Below are 19452 nucleotides of genomic sequence, written 5' to 3' on the forward strand. Positions count from 1 at the left end.
GGAAAAAGCCAAATACAGCTCAGCTTCCCAGACCATTCCTGTTCCTAATCTTCCCTTATCCCCACTCTCCGTTACACACATGAGCGTAGGTAAGTGTGCAGAGGGGTGTGTGTGTGTGTGTGTGTGTGCGCGCGCGTACGTGTGTATACACATGTGCGTGCGCACACACACACGATTGAGGGCCCTCTGCTCTTTGCCTCAGGTGTCCGCTCTGTCCAGCGCGGGGGGAGTGGAGAACCTCATCCTCCTGGAGCAGGAGAAGCACCGCCCCCATGAGGTGGGCTCTGTCCAGTGGGCGGGGAGCACCTTCGGGCCCATGCGGAAGAGCCGGCTGGGGGAACATGAGTTCGAGGCCCTCATGAGGATGCTGGACAACCTGGTGAGTCTCCTGCCGTGGTCCTCCGAGGCCAGTCTGTTGGGGCTTAGCCCCTGGACCGTGAAGAGCTATAATTTATTTTTGGTTAGAAAGCTTCCATAGGGAAAAGAGGTCACTTTTCCAAATTAACCAATAAACTCAGTGTAATTCCTTCCAAAACAGGGAATGTGTAAGGATTTAGCATAATGGTCTTCCAGGTGAAATTCAGAATGTCTAGAAAAGTCCTATAAAAAAAGAAATTAGGGATACTCGTCCCACCACATGGTAAAGCGTAACTAAACGGAGGAGCGGTAGTGCGGAACGGCCAGGCAAGTCAGTGCGGCAGCTTCGAGAATCCAGAAGCGTTTAACAGGCAAACAGGTGTCTCATCAAGCAGCGGGAAAACCTAGACTGCCAGCCACTTGGAGAAGAAAACTTAGGTGGATTGCTACCACATTTCTTTCAGCAAGACGAATCCCTGATTTCTCAAAAATTAAAACGTAAAAAACTCCTACAGGTATTAAAAAAAACAGATTACCATTCTTGAGGCTCTTGTCCTGGGCAGACTTTGTCAAGCATGGCAGGAAAGTCTGAGGTCATGATGACAAGTCCTGACTGTTATGATTACACTACAATTCAAAATTTGCATTTTTCTAAACCACTCCCCCCACCATAAGCAGAGCGACCAGACAAACTACGGGGGTGAATATTTGCAACACCGATGATAGTCAACGCACTGTAAAGAGTTAGTACAAATCAGTGTGAAAGAGAAAAACATCTCAGTAGAAAAATGAACCGAGAACACAAACAATTTACAAAGGAAGGGATTCGAGTCGCCATTAAATGTAAATTAAAACATCCGGTTTTACTAGTAATCCAAAAAAGAGCAAAACAGAGTTAGGGAAGACAGGCAAAGCGAAGAATTGCTCCGTCAGCCGCCAAGGTTCCCGGGTGTTCGTTCTCACTGAGCGGCACTCGGTACCGCCTTCGTGGGACCTGGTCTTGCTTAGGAGACAGGAGTGTCCTGTAGTCAGAGTTCGGGGTTCGAAGAGGGAAATAGTTAAGGAGCCTCAGCGTTGAGGAAGGGAGGGCTGACGGTCAGAACCCGCTGGGAAACTTAAAAATCCTGTAGCCAGATGGTACCACATCCAACGAAGCGGGCAGGGCTGAGGTGGGCCCCGCATCCGCATTTTTGAAGCTCCCACGTGGTTCCAACGTGGTGTAGCCAGGCTGGGGACCCACTGCAGCAGCGCGGAGTTGGAGCTGTGTTTAGGTAAGGAGTCCTGTCACACTCAGAAGGTTCCAGCAGTTTTCTCAGCCCTGATCAGAGGCCTCGCTGGGGTGGAGGAAGGGAGCGGTTGGGGCACCAAGAGAGGACCAATTCCCAGACCCACCAGAGAAGCAGAAGGCCCAGGCTGTGCTGTGGAGATTTAGGTTTAAACCCGGTCATTAGAGAGAAGGGGGTGAAGTGCCTGGGCAGGGGGTGGGCGCGCAGGTGCATTCACACCATTTCCCCACGTGAAGCGGTTCTCTTTTTGTCCTTTTTAGGGCTACAGAACAGGCTACACGTACCGCCACCCCTTTGTTCAAGAGAAAACCAAACACAAAAGTGAGGTGGAGATTCCGGCCACAGTCACAGCCTTCGTGTTCGAGGAGGACGGCACCCCGGTGCCCGCCCTGCGGCAGCACGCCCAGAAGCAGCAAAAGGAGAAGACCCGCTGGCTCAACACGCCCAACACCTACCTGCGGGTCAACGTGGCTGACGAGGTCCAGAGGAGCATGGGCAGCCCCCGGCCCAAGACCACAGTAAGGCGGGCAGAGGGGGCCCTGCTGGGGGAGACGGGTGCGGGGAGAGTGCCTGGCTACGTTTATGGGCTACAAGCCCCGCTTAGGGTTTACTATATGGAGCACACAGCCTCTGGTCCCCTGTTTCTTGTACCTCTGCACTGAGTTTTGGGGTCCAGAGGATGGCTGGACCAGGTCACCCCCAGCAGCACAAAAGCGAGGAGCAATTGATTTTTGCTTCTTGCTCCCACATCAAGAAGGGAATCCTGGGAAGTTCAAGGGTGGGCATCCACCATTTGAAGTGCACGTCTGATGCAAACCCAGTAGGTGGGTGGGATATTCATTTCTATTACGTTGTCCTCCCCACCACACACACATCCTAACCCTTAATTTGATTTTTCATTAACATTAAAGTAGCTGGCAGCCAAATAGAATAGCTTTTCCTTTAAACAAAGAGGAAGAAGCGCTGCAAATTAACATGGAGCCATCTGATACGTAGCTGCAGTGGCCACCTGTCTGTCGGCGCTCGTTACCAAGGGGCTGACCCCTACTCTTACGTGTTCTTGACGGCTCTTGCCCTGGGGCCTTCTTTGCCCTCCTGCCCTGGGAGACAGACGTCACCGAGGGGAGATCACATGTATGTAGAGGCTTGCTGACCATCCGTGTGGGCCGGTGGGCCCCGATCCCCTGGGGCCGACCACTGGGGAGGACACGTGGGCCGTACTCTTTGCTCACCCACCTGGCCTTGTGTGTGTTCAGTGGATGAAGGCCGACGAGGTGGAGAAATCCAGCAGTGGCATGCCAATACGGATCGAAAACCCAAACCAATTTGTGCCTCTCTATACCGACCCCCAAGAAGTGCTGGACATGCGGAACAAGGTAGGGTGCTAGCTCGCTGTCTCTCCATCCCTTCTCCCTCGGGAGTGGGGGTGGGGTGAGGATGCGCCTGACTTACCAACACCCCTGCTGCCCCTCACAGGAAAGAAACTGCTGTTTGGTGGCTCTGTCCCAGGCACTGTGCCGAGTGCTGTACTTAGGTGACCCTGTTGGACCCTCCTCCAGGAGAGGTGCTTGCCTCAGGCATTAGATGTGTCTAAGAGATCTGCCCACCAATGGAGTTTTAATTAAGTTTATACTATTTATGCTATTATCCTTTTGGCTAAAATCCTTGGTATTTACTGCCCCACCTCTGCTTTACAGTTCACTTACATGTCTAATGTCACGTTAAGAACTGCAGTTATGGCCCTGACCGGTTTGGCTCAGTGGATAGAGCGTCGGCCTGCGGACTGAAAGGTCCCAGGTTCGATTCCGGTCAAGGGCATGTACCTTGGTTGCAGGCACATCCCCAGTAGGGAGTGTGCAGGAGGCAGCTAATCGATGTTTCTCTCTCACCGATGTTTCTAACTCTCTATCCCTCTCCCTTCCTCTCTGTAAAAAATCAATAAAGTATATTTTTAAAAAAAGAACTGCAGTTGTGGCTGACCACCCCCAGTAGGTCAGATACACTCCCAGATCTGGGTTTCAGTGTGTGGGCGAGGCCTCTCAGCAGTGCTTGTTTAAAATGCAGGTTCCTGGGTCACCTCCCCGCCAAGAGATTCAGATTGTGTAGGTGTGGGCTGGCCCCAGGATTCTGCATTTTAAACAAACCCCTCAGGGGCTTCATAGGAATATCAAAATGTGAGCATCTCCCTCCAGGGTTGAAGATGGCTCCTTTCACTCTTCACCTCCTTCAGGTACCTTCTCCGAGTCAGTGAGACGGGGGTTGTCCCTCACCCACGCATGCACTCTGAAACAGACAAGGGGACCGTGTCAGAGTGGACAGGCTGTGTTGGAAATAGGGGAGACAGGCTCCCCACCGCTAGAGGACTTGTTCAGACCCAAGTCACAGCCCACACTGGACACCAGTATGCCCTGGGGGTGCCCCTCCCAAAGTCCCCAGCCTGACCCTGCATACTGACCTTCTCTCCCCCTCCCTTTCCACACAGATTCGCGAACAAAACCGACAGGATGTGAAGTCGGCGGGGCCCCAGTCCCAGCTCCTGGCGAGCGTCATCGCTGAGAAGAGCAGAAGCCCGGTACAGCAGAGGCGGCCCCTGTCTGGAGGGGAGACGTGTTTGCCTCCCGAGTCTGCAATGCCTGGGGCTGGGCAGCAGGACCCCTGAGTCCTCATGCCCACTCCCCTGTGATCTTGGGTGCTGGTGCTCTTGCTGCAAAACAGATGCTGTGAGGACCAGGGACAGTGTCTGCCCCACCCTGTGGGCCTTGGGTGGGGCAGCAACTGCCCAGCCTGCTGACGTCCATGCTCCCCCCATGGAACTCCACTCTGCCCTCTATTAGCATCTTGCAAAGTGGGGGTCACAGACATGTGGCTGGCAGCTCCCAGGCCTGCCTGCCCTGAGCTTTTCTGGCCTCTGCATGGATACGGCATCGTGAGGTTGTAGCTTTGGGACGATGCTCAGAGGGGAGGCGTGTATATAAGGACCAGTGCTCCTACAGAGGGAGGGGGCAGGTGGCTGCACACAAACCCGCATAGAGTGAGAAAGTATAAAGTTGTTGTTTCTGTGCTTGAGACAGAACAGTGTTTGTTTAGTGCTTAGCAAAGGGGGTCAAGGTCAGAATTCTGGCTCATGTTGGAAATAATTGCTGCTCGTTGCAAACTAGCGGTGGGCATGGCATCTTCCTTGGCAGGAAGAAAGGGGAAAATACAGGAATCATTCCTCTCTGCTGAGCGAACAGGTGAGGCAGTGATTTCTGGTCAAGCTGCAGCCCATAAGGTGGGTGTCCATTGGCAAAAATGTGAAGGTTATGTCATCATATCATCTCCACCCCTCCCCCCGCCCCACTCAGCCAAGATGAGGAACACAAAATGTACCACAGGGTTGAGGATGGAAATATTGCATGACATTGGGGGGAGGTGAGAGTTCAAGACAATGCGCAAAATTGTGAAAAACTCCACCATTTATACCAAGTGCTCTCCTTGGAGTCACTCTTCTTGGAATCCTGTCTTCTCCTCTCTTGTGAGCCCCATGATTCCATAAGACTGGCCAGGGCTGCCCTCTTTGGAAGGAGCTCATGAGAAGGATGGCCTGACGTTCTGGTGCCGGCCAGCTGCTCAGGGCTCCCCTCCCCTGGGCGTTCCTTGCTTTGTCTCCTCAGCGTCACAGCACTGGAGTCACGAAGGCCAAGGTGAGGGTGCTGGCTTAGGAAAAAGGAGTGTAGAGCCTGAACTTCAGTACCTGTCCTGAGCTAGTGGGGGTCAAAGGGTCCCTGAAGCTTACACAAGCTTACCTAGCTGGTGAGCGCCCCAGAGCAAGGGGCTCCCCAGAGGTGGTGAAACGGTGCTTTTGCCAATGTCCCCACAGGGACCTCAGTACAGGCCGTTGGAGATACGAGATTCAGGACCTTGGTCCCCTTGTCATTTATGACTGTGTGCAAAACAGGACCAACCCTTTGGACCGAGAACGCCGAAGCCGCTGTGTGTTCCACTGCTGTGTGCTGCAGCTTGTGCTGCTCTGCGGGGGTGGGAGGGGGAGGGGGCATGGTGGGAACAGCTGGCATGAAGCGGGTTGAGCCAAGCTTTGCTTGCTGGATTTGGCTGACTGGCTTTGGGCCGCTGACTGTACTTGCATAGGGATGGCTTGCAAGCGTCCACAGGCACGATTGCAATAAAGGTGTGTCTTCCTTCTGCCTGGGAGCATCCTTTGATTTTATTTCCTGGGGAGAGGGTGGATCCCCTGCATTCATCTAGGCAGCGGCAAAGAATCCGGGTCTGGGGTGAGGTAGCTGTAGGGAGGAGTGCACAAGTCCTGCCCTGAGGTCCTGTGCTGTTTCCGAGGAGCTGCATGCCACGCGGTCCCAGCCAGGCCACTGGCAGCCACATGAGCCTGAAAGGAAGCTCGGGCCCGGGCCCCGGCCCCGGCGTTCAGAGAGCAACACACACTCTGTGGTTAACTTTCAGTCTACAGACAGCCAGCTGATGGCCAAGGGCGACGCGGACACCAAAGATGAGTCGGAAGAGACGGTGCCCAACCCCTTCAGCCAACTCACTGACCAGGAGCTGGAGGAATACAAGAAAGAGGTGGAGAGGAAGAAACTAGAACTGGAAGGTACAGAATCCAGTGCTTCAGGCTCTTCCAGGTGGAGGGGAGGGGAGGGCTTGGGGAAGCCCAGAGAGGGAGCAGAGCAAGGGCAGCCCTGGAACCCAGGCCTCCCCCCACCCCTGAAGGGCCCCGGGCTCAATCTAGCCTCTGGTTTCATTTTTAATCCTCACTTGTTTCTCTCTCTTCTCTTCATATCCTCAACTTGATCTGCCTTCCCAATCACCAAATAATATTCTTATTAGCGTTACTATTAATCACAATAATGACCCTCATTGTTCAATGCCTAACAGTTGCACGGTGTCTTTAGGATTTCATCCGACCCTCTCAGCTGGGTGGAGAGAGTTAATCCTTGCAGAATGCTTAGAATAGTGCCTGTGGATATGGCGTAGGTCTGTAACCACCAGATAAATGTTGGCTATAATAGATCATTATAACAGTGGCAATAGTTAATTCTCTTTCAGATCTGGCATAAACGTTTTAGGCAATCAAAACTCTCCACTCGCTGACTTCTGTATGTCTTTCTCTCACTCCTTTATTTCAGAATCTTTAGTTTAGCCCAGCTCTCTCTGTTGACTCCCAGGTAGATATTCATTCTCATGATCGTTTGTATGCCCTTATTCATGCCCTTGTCCCTTCCTGGCATGGCTTCCCTTCCAGGCCAGCCTGATCCGAAGTTATCTACACTTCAGGCTCCATCTCAAACTCCCTCCTGCTAGGAACCCGCTCTGCCTCTCCCCACCCCCCACACTGAGCTGTCCCTTCTCTTTGCTTCAGGGGCACTTGGGGTCTGAGACCCAGAACTCAAGCCTTGGTTTTGTCCACCAGCTTTCATTCCCTCGGGGCAGGGTCTTCCTCCACCGTCTCCCTCCCCCGCCACCGTCAGACATCTTCCCAGGCGCCAAGCAGGCACCAGAAGGACCTCGCTGGCTTGCTCAGAGTTCTAATGTGCCAACTGAAATAGTAGGTGGGAACATATGGTGCTTTCCATCCCTCGGCATTGTTGGCACTGAACTTGTAAATTCAGTAAATAAAAATGAGCTGCATGCCACCCAATCATGGTGGGAACTCTCCTGTAGCTCACTGTCTATGCCAGGGGCAACCTATTCAATAGGTGGATGTGCTTTGATGGAGGAAGCAGAACACGACTCTGACCCCCCCCGCCCCCCAGGAGGTAGCAGAAATAACAACCGGTTAGGAGAGCAGCTAACTCCAGCCGAGAGAAATGAGGGCCACGTAGAAGAAAGCAATTTTTTAAAATTCCTCTCTCTCTCTCTATCTCTCCTCTGCTTGACCCCTATCCTGAGGTGGTTTTCTGTATTTTCAGGAGAGAAAGAAACCACTGCAGAGGAGCCTGGCTCACCTGTAAAGTCTGCACCTGCTTCCCCAGCACAGAGTCCAGTGAAATCGGAGACAAAGAGCCCCGTGGTCTCTCCCTCCAAATCTTTAGACGGTGAGTCAGCTGAGCAGCCAGGAGGGAGGGAGGGGCATCCACAGGCGGAGAAAGGGATCTGCGTGGAAGGCGGGGCCAGCGTGCACACTACAGGCACCTGCCTTTCAACAGGTGTTGCCCGCCCCCAACCAGAAAAGCTTTCCCCTCTGCCATTTCTAGGGAATCTGAAATAGGGGTTACTCACTGAAGCTTGTTCCATTCACAAGCTGTGACCGTACAGCATCCAGTTTAAGCAATGATGAATAAGTTCACGACCGACTCAGAGCCTTCTCCCTACTAACTCAGACTGGGTTGGCGGATGGGCCTTTCTAGGTGCACCATCCCAGGGCTCAGACTTTCACGTGCCCCGGGACCATCTTGGGATCTTGTTAAAATGAAGATCCTGGTGCAGCAAAACTGGGGTGGGCCCTGAGACTGCATTTTCAAGGAGCTCCCAGGTAAGGCTGATGAGGTCATTTTCCACCTTGACTGCATTTGGGAATCATGGGGGTTCTGGGGAACTTTAACATTCCTGATGCCTGCTGGGTCCCACCCCTAGGTTCTGAGTTAAATAGTTTGGGGGTGGGAAGGAGGGAAGCCTGGGGTTTTAAGATCCCCCCCGGTGAATCTAATGTGTAGCCCAGGTTGAGAACCACTTCAGTAGCTACTAGTTTAGAGAAATGAGTTCTAGGCCCAACTCCAATGCTAACTAACAATAATTCAACTACTCATTTTAGAAAATCAGGTCATCTCTGTGCCTCAGTCTCCTTGTCTGTCAAATGGGGCTATTCTGTCCCTTTTTTAAGGTTCTTATACATGTAAGGGAAGTTGTAGATGAAAAATACTTCGAAAGAGTAAAAGTGGTTATGATTAATAATATATATGACAGATAATAATTGTGGTTATGTTTTAATTGTGGTTATGATTAATAATATATAAGTCAGATAGTAATAGCATTACACTCCATACCACCTAGGTTATAAAAGTGTCTTTAATGAGCTCCCGGAATCACACCTGGGAATGAACACTCTTCCCTGAACCCCCAGAGTCCTCACCACAGAGGACTAGACCACCATGCAGGGAGTGGCAGCTTGGTGACCTGCTGGAATCTGCTCCCTCCTGGGTAGAATGTCCACATGGTGGACGCTGCTAGAAAGCCCCAACCCCTTAGCACCCTCTAGAGGCCAATTGCTGTCCAAGGGCAGGCCCAGGGTTGCCAGAGGAAACGCATCCGCTTGAGGCCAGAGTCCCAAGTGGATGTCCCCCAACTGTTTGTGTTCGGTGTGTCTCATCGTGGTGTTGTCAACCTGTCTCCACAATGTCTTCCTTTCTCTTCCCATTTGTGCCTTCATCAAAGGAGTTTCCTCCGATTCTGAATACTTGTCTCTGTAGTAAGTATGGAGAGGCTGCCTACTAACCCACTCCACACTTGCAATGGGGGAGGGAGGACTTTTTCAAAAGAAATCTATTCCCCCTCCCTCTTTTTTTTTTTGTTGCAACTCACAACCCTGCCTTTGGGAGGTTTCCTGGCTATAAAAGTCATGACCAATTTCATATGTCCTATGCATAAACAAGACTCCCCTGAAGGATATACATACATAGGACACACATGCAAAAACACACACCGATACTTACACAGAGCATGCCACCCAGAAAAAACAAGCCCCCACCGTGAATGGGCAGTGGGGTCAGCTCCTGGCCATTCCATGTAGTAGAGTGCTTTTGGCCCTCACGAGTACCTATATCCCTGTTCTGAATGCATGGGCACCTCTAAGGAGCCATGGCCTCTTTTGGGGTTATGGGCCAGAGTCTGCATGACTCTAGGGACTACTATCTTATAGGGGTGCATGGAGCACCTGGCTTGACTTCTGTCTTCAGCATCCCTCAGGGCATGCATACCTACTCTCTGCCTCTCTCCATGTGGTTGTAGGCCATATGTGTTTCCATCAGGGTAGCCAGAATTTATACATGTTGGCTCTGGGCTCCCCAACTTATAAAAGTAGATGCTGCTAGGCTTTTTCAAGTCTTCAGCGTGAGGCTGATTCAGTGGCACTTTCTCTGCATTCTGTTGGTTATGGCAAGCTACAGGGCCAGCCCCGATTTAGTGTGGGAGGAGACCACACCCAAGTGTGGGCTCTTAAAAAAAAATAAATGACATGCAAGTGTAGAATGAATATATTGGCAGTAGGTTTAGAGGAGGGCAAGATCCTTGTCAAATGTCAAGAGGGGCTTGAGCCAGACCTTGGGACGATGTATACTTGACGGGCAGACAGGAGTAGAGTGGGCTATCCAGGGGTTGTGGTTAGAAAGCTGGGGAAGTGAACATCCTGGAAGACACAGGAAGATCAAGAGACAATGAGTAGTTGGAAGCTGAAGGATGGTGAGAAATGGAATGAGAGATGGAATGTCCAAACACGCTCAGGACCTCCCTATAGAAGCACTTCTTCCCCTCCTCCATCCTCTGCCAGCTTTCCAGCCCTTTGTCTCTGCATTCACAGGGGTCTGGATGTGGACTTTGGCTTCCAAGTTGAGTCTTGTTCCAAATTACCCACTCTCTGGATCCCCTTTCCCATCCCCTGCTTCCTGGGGACACCATCCTTGGAAAGAGCCTTCAGTTTTCAGCCTCTGCTGCACTCCACCCACCCTCACATCTGTCCCCTACACCCAGAGCTCTAAGTGTCTCACCCAAGAGAGAAAGCCAGTGATTGTTGTTAGGGAATCTTAGAAGACAAGCTCCTATCTGTCCCTCCTTCTTGGGGCTCTTCCCAGCCTGGTCCTCAATTCACTGAAGACCAATTGAGAGCTCTGTGTAGTTCCAGCCTTAACTCTTTGGAGATCTTAACAGAGGCGGAGTCTAGGCTCTCAGAGCTGGTCTTTGATACTTTCCTAATGGAGCCTAATAAGTGCTTATTTCTGGAGCCCTGACCTGTTGCACCTTCTCTTGGCCACCCAAACTCTCCAATGGTCTCTGTCCCTTGTCGCCAAGAGACTGGGGACCTCATTTTGGAGTCTAAGGCCCACTGTGCCTCCACTAGCCCCCCTTTCATTTACTGTTCCTCCCCTAAACAATTGATAGTGTGGGAGCTCTGAGATCCTGATGGGTGCACTTGGTGTGACCTCATTTTCTGGATAGTGAGAAGTTTGAGTGCCACCCTCCTAACCCAAGACACAGACCAGGGGCTGAGGCTATAGATGAGGTTGACAGTAAGGTGGGTAAGGGTGAAGGGCATGGGTGAAGGGCACTGTTGGGGCGAGGATACCCATCCACCAGGGAAGGAAAGCACACGTGGACAGAAAATGGGTGTCCCTCTTATCCACAGTTATGATCATGGAGCTAGAAGGCAAGTATCAAAGTTATCTGAGAGGGTCTGGCTTGAGAAACATGTCCTAATGGGTCATCCAAAAGAGTGGACTATAGCAAGAAACTGGATTGAAGTTGCAGAACCATGGGAGGACATGAGCCCAGGAGGAGGAGGAGGGGCAGGGGACTAGGTGCAGGAGACAAAGGCCAGCACTCAGGGCTGCTGTTTGTGTACATGGCTTGGTCCAGATCAGCTTAGAAGGCTCAGGCTGGGGCAGACAAGAAAGAAGATGAGGTACAGTGTTGGCTTGGTTAGAATAAAACCATTCACACATTCATTTGTTAGCTCATGCATTTGACCATTCATGGGTTCCACATTTTCTGAGTACCTTCTATGAGCTAGTTACATAGATAATTTAGACACAGCCTTGCCCTAATTTATTTCAGTTTTGAGGGGGAGATAAGCATAAAAAAAGGAAGTGTGGTTGTTTTACAGTGTCTATGGTGGAAGTTTGTATAGTGGGGGAAGAAAGAGAAAGTGATCAATTCTATTGGAAGTAGGGAGGGATCAGGAAAGACTTGAAGGAAAAGATAACACTCAGGTTGATTCATTGTATGGGGTGATGGTTGGGGACACAGGAGAGAGAGAAGGTCCTTATAGACAGAAGGAGACAAGGTCGGGGTGACAGAGAGGGGTCAAGGGACCAGAGATTGATAAGGCCGAATAGCAGGTGAAGTGAGGAAAGTGGGTGGGGAGAAGGTTGTGTCTGCTGGTTTGCTGCCAGGTAACTTCTGAGAACTGCCTCTCTTTTAGGAGCAAAGGCCTTGGCCATCAGCTCCCATTCCTACTGCCCAGCCCACTTTCAGTCACGGAGTTCCCCAATGCTCTTGACTCTTACATTCTCTACTTCCCTCCCCATGGTTTTGTAATTTCCCCTCCTGCCTCCCCATTGAGGTATTTCAGAGCCCCAGTGGAAGCAGAGTGGAGTGAGAGTGGGAGGGTGGAGAAAGCGCCACAGGAGGGTTTTGTTTATGGGGTCTGGGCAGTTCTGGCCCAGAAGATGGTGCCAATCCTAACAGGCTCCCTCCAGGAAGGTTAAAGAACTGGGGCAATGGCTTCTAGCCTGGGCCAACCAAGCTTCTTCCCCTTTTGGTCAATCCTTATCTTAGAAACACAGGGTTCATGTCACTCAGGAATTCCATCCTCCTTCTGCCTTCCCCTCTCTGCCTACAGAGAAAGCAACTCTCCATTCTTCTAAAAGTTCCTCCCTCATGCAGGAAATAAAATGGTATGAAAAAATATAATTTCCATATATTTACTGGTGAAACTGCACCAGTTACAGTTCTTAGATGTCTCCACTGAGTTGTACAGGACACTGCTCGCCCCGCTCCTACAGCCTCTGTCCTTGCCTGTGTCTGTTTCCTCTGTCTGTGCCTAGAAAGACCCCTAGCTGGGCCATATTTGGACACCATTACCTGTTTGCATCTGTCAACAAGAGCCCAGAGTCACTGACCTGCGAAGGGCTTGTTCTCAGGCCAGGCCGTGTGGAAAGGGAGCAGGTTTGAATGAGAGCCCTGCCTATCCTCTGCTCCTACAACATCAGCCTGCTCTTTCACTGCTCTGGACTTAACTGTGTAGAATTGCCTAGAAGAAGTTCTGGTAACCCCAGGTGGAAGCTCTCACCTGAGTGACATCTTATGGGCCATGTCTTTTGATCTTTTTCCAGAAGGTGCTAAGGAGACAGAAACAAGCAAAGCCACCACAGAGCCTGAAACAAAGCAGCCAGAAGGGGTGGTGGTCAACGGGAGGGAGGACGAGCAGACCGCAGAGGAAATTCTCAGCAAAGGCTTGAGCCAGATGACCACCAATGCCGATACGGAAGTTGACACCTCTAAGGACAAAACCGAGTCGGTCACCAGCGGCCCCATGTCCCCAGAGGGCTCACCTTCCAAATCTCCCTCAAAGAAGAAAAAGAAATTCCGAACCCCATCCTTCCTGAAAAAGAGCAAAAAGAAGGAGAAGGTGGAGTCCTGATTCATAGCACCCTGGGGCTCCCATCTGCATCCTCTCTCCCACCTTCCCTTCTTCCCATCTCCGCCCCTGGAAGCACAGGGCCAAGGAGGGATAGAGTAGGACCCTGGACCACACGCTGATGGGGAACATAGAGATCGCCCGACCAACCCCTCATTTACAATCGCCCCAGAGAATCAGGTGACTTTCCAAGGTCACACAGCTAGTTAGTGGCAGAGCCTGCACTAGAATTCAGGTCTCCTGGCTTCCAGTCCAGTGCTCTTTCTACTACCCAACACTGCCTAGTTGTGGGCTGCCTTTGTGAGGGTGCTGTCCACTGAGCTGAACCTCGGGCAAGAGGGCAAGAGTGGGCCACAAGCTCTCACAGGCTCAGACTAAAAATCAGGTCAAGGCTTCCCCTGAACAAGGTCCTTTTCCTCATGGGAACCCAATCTCCTACTGACGGAGCTATCACTATGTTTAGAAATCTCTCTCCTCTTTTTCATAGGGTCCCTGCCTTGCTGCTCACAGTAACCAGGCAAATTGACCTGTCCCCTCCACCAGAAGTTAATCTTTGTTCCCAAGGACTGATGGCTTAGCTTGTGCTTCCCCAACCACTAACCTTGAGCTTTCTTCATGGAACCTCCTGAATTATGGATGGAAGAGTTGTCAAAGTTGGCAGACACAGGGCAAGCCAAGCTGTCCATGGAATGGGAGATAATTAATCAGTGTAAGATGCCAGGAGCTTGACCCATTCAAATCGTGTATCTCAGGAGCTTCCACAGTAAAACCAAATTTAGCTTAGAAAACAGTTGTCTCATGCTCAGGGCAGACATTTGGGGGAAGGTAGGTCCTCGGTTGGCTTTGGATTATATGAGGATGATAAACAATACTATCCCTTTCTAGCTTTGCATGACATATGCAGCTCTACCCACCTCACTCTGCCTGGCAGTGAGGGGTCCCCTGACTTTCCCTCAAACCCAGAAGCACTGGTTCATGGACTAGAACTGGCATCTTACCCTAGGCACCTTGGCCTTGGTCCCTTTGGATTCCAACTCAGTCACTCTGGTGGTGAACCTTTCAGGATTAATCAGAGAGGCTTAGGTGTCCTTGGCCCTGTCACTATGTCCATCCTGGGGCCTAGTAATGGCCACAGCTATTGTTTTAAATGCTAACACTGTCTTTTCATATTCTTCCATGGGGTATTAATTAATGAGCAGTGTTAGCTCCTAAAAAAAAATAGACAATCCATTCTCTTTAAAGCACAGTGTCTTCAAAGGATATTTTCCCTCTTTGTCCTGATTATTGTAAAAGTATTTTTGAAAGTTCTTAATCATAGTTTTCCATGTTTGAGCACTTACTGTATATAGAGACACTGTGTAGGCTTTATATACATTACATCCTTTAACCCTCACATAATATGGGTAAGATTAGTCCCATTTTATGGGAAAGGAAACTGAGCCCCCAAAAGGAAAATTGACATGGTCCAGGTGGCTTGGCTAGAAAGATTCAGAACCTGGACCTAAATCCAAGTCAGCCTGAGTCCAGAGCCTTTGCTCTTAATAGCCGTGGTGATCAAAAAATCTCTAATCCCCGGGGCGGGGGAGGGGGCGTGGTTTTAGTCCAGGCCCCATTTTTGTGACTGGTCTCCATTGTATAATGCAGTACTGGAAATGAAGACAGGAAATTACCCGTGTTCTCCCTCATCTGTGCACGTTAAGTTCCTGGTTAACGTGGACTGTGGCCAGGCCAGTGTGGACCTCTGACAAAGGAGATGCAGGGGACTTCTGGTTGGGCAGGAAATGCCATTCATAGTTGGGTTATTTCTTGAGAAAAAAGAAAACTGATAAGACTAAGGAAAACCCAATGCTGTGTCTCTCCAATGCAGATTCCCAACTGCTACCCCAGCCCCCATGTACCCCTCCCCCTTTCTGCTTTCTGATTGGGTCTTGTGATGGACAACCCAATGATCAGGGGCACTGATGCCTCAGAAAAGTCTGTGATATAGGAAATGCCTTTAAAAGCCAATCCTTTGATGCCTTCTTTATAAAAGTAGACTTCACATTCATTCATTGGTCCCTTCACAATATTTGTTAAGCACCCACTAAATGTCAGGCATTATGCTGACGTTAAAAGAAAACAATCATTGTGACTAGAATAATAAGTGGCAAGCAATGTTAAGAAAAGGGTGGAGTGGACACAACCATTGATGCAGCTTTTTATGTGTGAGTGGTTGTAGCTTAGAGCTATGTTGATTGACTCTGCATTCAACAAATTCTCTTTATTCCCTTTACAACAGGGAGGCCTCATTCAGATGACTATGCCAGAGCTTGTTGGAATTTGGGCATTGTCCTTGGACTTTATGCCAGGAGTCCACCTCATATTTATCCATTTGTCCATTCCTTGTACATTAAAAAAACACATGTAAGGGCTTGGGTTATGGGCCAGGCCTGAGGGCACCTCATAAGTAAAGAAGGCACATAGACAAGTTACCAACAGGCAAGGGTGCAGAGGTGGCATTAGGAAGCAATGGTTTATTGTCCTCTGGACCAGAGAAACCTTCCTGAAAGGAATAATAGTTGAGTTAGATTTTCAAAAAAAAAGAGGAATTTCCTAGGAGGACAAAAGGTTAGGCAGGCCATTCCAGGATGAGGGAAGAGCACGTGTAAAGGCCCAGAAGCAAAAGACTCCATGATGTGTGCACTGAGCACTAGGTGTAAGGTGGGAGGCAGAGATGGGGTGTTCGTTTCACAGGTGGGCAGGACCGAATCATAAACTTGTCGAAAGTATGGAGGAACCAGACTCTATCATGTAAGGGGTTTGGAGCCACTCAGGACTTCTAATCAGGGTAGAGTCATGATCAGCCCCGGGTTTTAGGAAACCTTTGGTGGCTGAGTGGAGAATGGACTTAAGAGGAGTAGGCTGGAGGCATGGACAATCTTCTTGTAAGGAAGCCTTTCTGAACGTCACTACTAAACCATGTTAGGTGACCTGCCTCAAACTACATTTTCCCTGAGAGCAAAAAGTGAGCTTCCAGCACAGAATTCATTTCCATCAAAGGATTTGGATAAGGCATCTTAAGAAAGATTTTTGACAAAAAGAGGGAAATCCTATATAATAAAAGCCTAATATGTCAAATCGACTGAAGAATGACCAGTGGAACGACCAGTCACTATGAGGCACACTGACCACCAGGGGGCAGACGCTCAAGGCAGGAGCTACCCCCAGCCCACAGGCCCCAGGCCAGCCAAGGTGGGTGCCAGAGTGGGGGTCCCCCCATCATCCCACTGGTTGCCCTGCAGAGGGAGGCAACCGGCAGAGCGGCAGGGCAATTGGGGGGTGGGGCTGGCCGGCAAGCGGGTTGGCACTGCCCTCCCACCCCCATCGCCTGGCTGGTCGCCTCCCACAGAGAGAGGCAACCGGCAGCAGCGGCGGGGTGTGGGGCTGTTGAGCAAGTGGTGCTAGGCCGGCCAAGGCGGGTGCCAGTGGGGGCTCCCCAATTGCCCCTCCGGTCACCCCACAGATCAGCCCTGATCGCTGACCAGGCCTAGGGACCATACCCATGCACAAATTCTGTGCACCAGGCCTCTAGTATTCAAATAAGTAGCTTGGTTTCGGTTCTATTTTGGCTTGTGTAGAGTTGCTCTTCCCTTGTCCGTATCGATGTGGCGTGCTTAGCTCCAGGCCTGAGGCTGTGCACTGGATGCTGTTGAAGCAGATGTTCAGTCCAAACAGAACCAGAGGGTGACAGGTGGGGATGTTGTCTTTGGCTCTAGTTAAAAGCTGGCTGAAATCTTGGACCAGAATCTGGAGAAAATGTATGTACAGAGAGCTCAGAATCGATAGGCAATAGTTCATTTCAAGCTGGGATAGGCCGTAGAAAAGGAATGAGATGATGGAACCAGTCTGCTGTGCTGTGGCCAGCTGAGATTGGAAGTGGAGAGGGTTTGAGGCTATTTCCACGGAAAGATGGGCAAGAGTGGGAGGGAGGCAGAGGGAGGGGTGATACAGAGAGATAAGCGTAGTCCCAGCCACACTCCGTGCTCGGTGGCTGGCACCCAGCAGTGCTGTGGGAGAACCATCCACACCCTGTGACCTTTCTTCAAACTGCAAAATATGCAGCCAAGGTATAGCCACAGCCCAGATCTGGGCCCCATAGGAGCCCCTTGGCCTGCAGGTGGCCCAAGGAACTGTCCTACTTCGGCCAGGTTACACACAGATAAGAGCAACCTTCCACGACCCCTCTGTACAAAAACAGGGTTCCTCTGCAAACGGAGATGTTACTTTTGAAGGACTGGGTGTGTTTGGATGAACTCCCTTGGAAAGATTGTCCTTATACCACTGATGTGCGTATATACTGGGCCTGGAAGCCTGCTTCCTGTGTCTAATACTGGGCCACTCATTCCTGAATATGGCAATATAGTCACTCAGCTGTCATCTGTCAGTGTCATAACAGATGGCTACCACTTTTGTCAGCACAGGGGAAACTGCTAGAAAGCCACTTCTCTGATTACATGGATTGGAAAGAACCATTTGCCTAAGAGCACAATTCACTTCAGAAAGTCTGGAAGATGAAAAAGAAGTGTGGGCTTTTCCCGGCAGATAATGCATAGGGATAGGTGGACACATAGCCCACACGTCTGCCATCTTTTGCACAAGTGTGACGTTTATGTTCTAGTTCCAGGCCGAGAACGTTCAGTTTCTGACTATTGGACAAGTGAGAAAATGCATAGCTCCTGTTTCTTTCATGCGGGCCAGCAGAAGCCTGTGAGCTGGCTGGCACAGCTGCAGCCGATTTTGGAAATAGAGCCCAAGCAAATTGTCTAAGACAGTGGTTCTCAACCTTCTGGCCCTTTAAATACAGTCCTGTGACCCAACCATAAAATTATTTTCGTTGCTACTTCATAACTGTAATGTTGCTACTGCTATGAATCATAATGTAAATATCTGATATGCAGGATGGTCTTAGGCGACCCCTGTGAAAGGGGTTGCTGGCCTAAGACAACAGCACTCAAAGAGTCTGAGAAGAAATGAGGGAGGAGATAAAGCCATGCCTTTGCACACCCACAAAAAGGAACAGGGCACCTCACAACTCAAAACCTTACTGCCAGTGTCCCCCATCTACCCCGGAAGGGATAATGTAATGTGAGAGTAAGTCAGAGGCCTTGAACTGACTCTAATAAAATGTGCTCTTTGGTTATCTCTCTGCACGGGTCCACTCACGCTACAATACAAAAAGCATACACTTTAGAGTATTTATATCCAAATGTCCTGTTAACCAACCTACACCCACTTGGCTGGGAGATATATATATTTCGCCAGAAATAAGAGCCCACATGTAGAGCCCTGTCACCAAGGCACACCCAACCCTCTTGAGCCTCTCACAGTGAGAAGCCACCCTCAGCCAGGAGCCAGCATGGGGTGGGGAGCCATTCTTCAGTGGAGAAAGCTCCACTCATCATTGTCATGGAGCCAGGCTTCTCTTTTTAGGCACAGTTAGAAAGAACCCCCAGCTGGAAAAAAAATACGGAGGTAATGGTTCTTATTGATTCATACTTAAGTGGTATCAGGTTTTGTCAAAATGATGATTGGTGCCATTTTCCATCTAGACGCTTCCAAAAGTTGGGTCAAGGCTTTGAAAAATTGGGACCTGAAGATGAAGGAGAAATGGTCACTGTTACTGACACAGGGAGGGAATAAGGGGCAGCCAGAGCCAGAGCCTTGGTGTGAGAAAGTCCCCGTGTAGTGGCTCCTGGCTCCTGGCTCACACGTTTCCCCGGCGGCAGGATGAGGCCAGCTGTCCTGTGCCAGTCCCTTGTCTCTGAGTCTGTAAAGAAAATGTCGAGGGGGCTTAGGTGGTGGTGGTGGGGAGTAACAATAGAAGAACCCTAAACCATTCTCCCCTCCAGCAAATCACCTTGTATAACGTTTAGGAGCTCAAAGGCCACGTCTTCCCTTTCAAAGTGGATCAGAAGGAGGACCACAGTTGGACCATGGACGGAGGGGCCACATTTAAATACATCAAAGCCCTTACAAAAAGGGAAATATATTTTGGGGACCCCACCCCCACATTTCAACTCCACTTTATGCCTCTTGGGCCTGCTTTGTGAGCGATTGTTTGATCTCGGTGATCGGTTCCATTAAATTCCCCGGATCTGTGGGCGTAGTGGTCACCCTCCCCCGGGAGAAGGGACAGGGAGAGTCTGGGCTGGCCTGGCTGGGGCGTGGGGTCTGGATAGAGAGTGCGGTGCACGCTGAAGCTGTGGATGGTCTGGTGTTCTCTAAAGCTGTGGATGGTTTGGTGTTCTCTAAAGCTGTGGATGGTCCGGTGTTCTCTGAAGCTGTGGATGGTCTGGTGTTCTCTGAAGCTGTGGATGGTTTGGTGTTCTCTAAAGCTGTGGATGGTCTGGTGTTCTCTGAAGCTGTGGATGGTTTGGTGTTCTCTAAAGCTGTGGATGGTCTGGTGTTCTC

General features: G+C 50.5%; 1 protein-coding gene across 3 annotated transcripts in view; it reads left to right on the forward strand.

Moving 5' to 3' along the window:
* The window catches only part of ADD2 (adducin 2), an 85523-nt gene extending 70474 nt beyond the window's left edge, over positions 1 to 15049 (forward strand). For 2 of the 3 annotated variants that reach the window (XM_015571506.1, XM_015571505.1), the window contains exons 10-16: positions 203 to 379; positions 1904 to 2161; positions 2900 to 3019; positions 4126 to 4215; positions 6099 to 6246; positions 7565 to 7690; positions 12698 to 15049. In XM_015571506.1, coding sequence (XP_015426992.1) covers positions 203 to 379; positions 1904 to 2161; positions 2900 to 3019; positions 4126 to 4215; positions 6099 to 6246; positions 7565 to 7690; positions 12698 to 13005 — 1227 coding nt within the window. In that variant the 3' untranslated portion in view covers positions 13006 to 15049. Of the gene's footprint in view, positions 1 to 202; positions 380 to 1903; positions 2162 to 2899; positions 3020 to 4125; positions 5830 to 6098; positions 6247 to 7564; positions 7691 to 12697 lie in introns of those variants that run through there. The other variant, XM_015571507.1, reaches the window with a different exon arrangement.
* Positions 15050 to 19452: the final 4403 nt, after the last annotated feature.

Source organism: Myotis davidii, unplaced genomic scaffold (genome assembly GCF_000327345.1).
Source record: "Myotis davidii unplaced genomic scaffold, ASM32734v1 scaffold247, whole genome shotgun sequence".
Lineage (NCBI taxonomy): Eukaryota > Metazoa > Chordata > Mammalia > Chiroptera > Vespertilionidae > Myotis > Myotis davidii.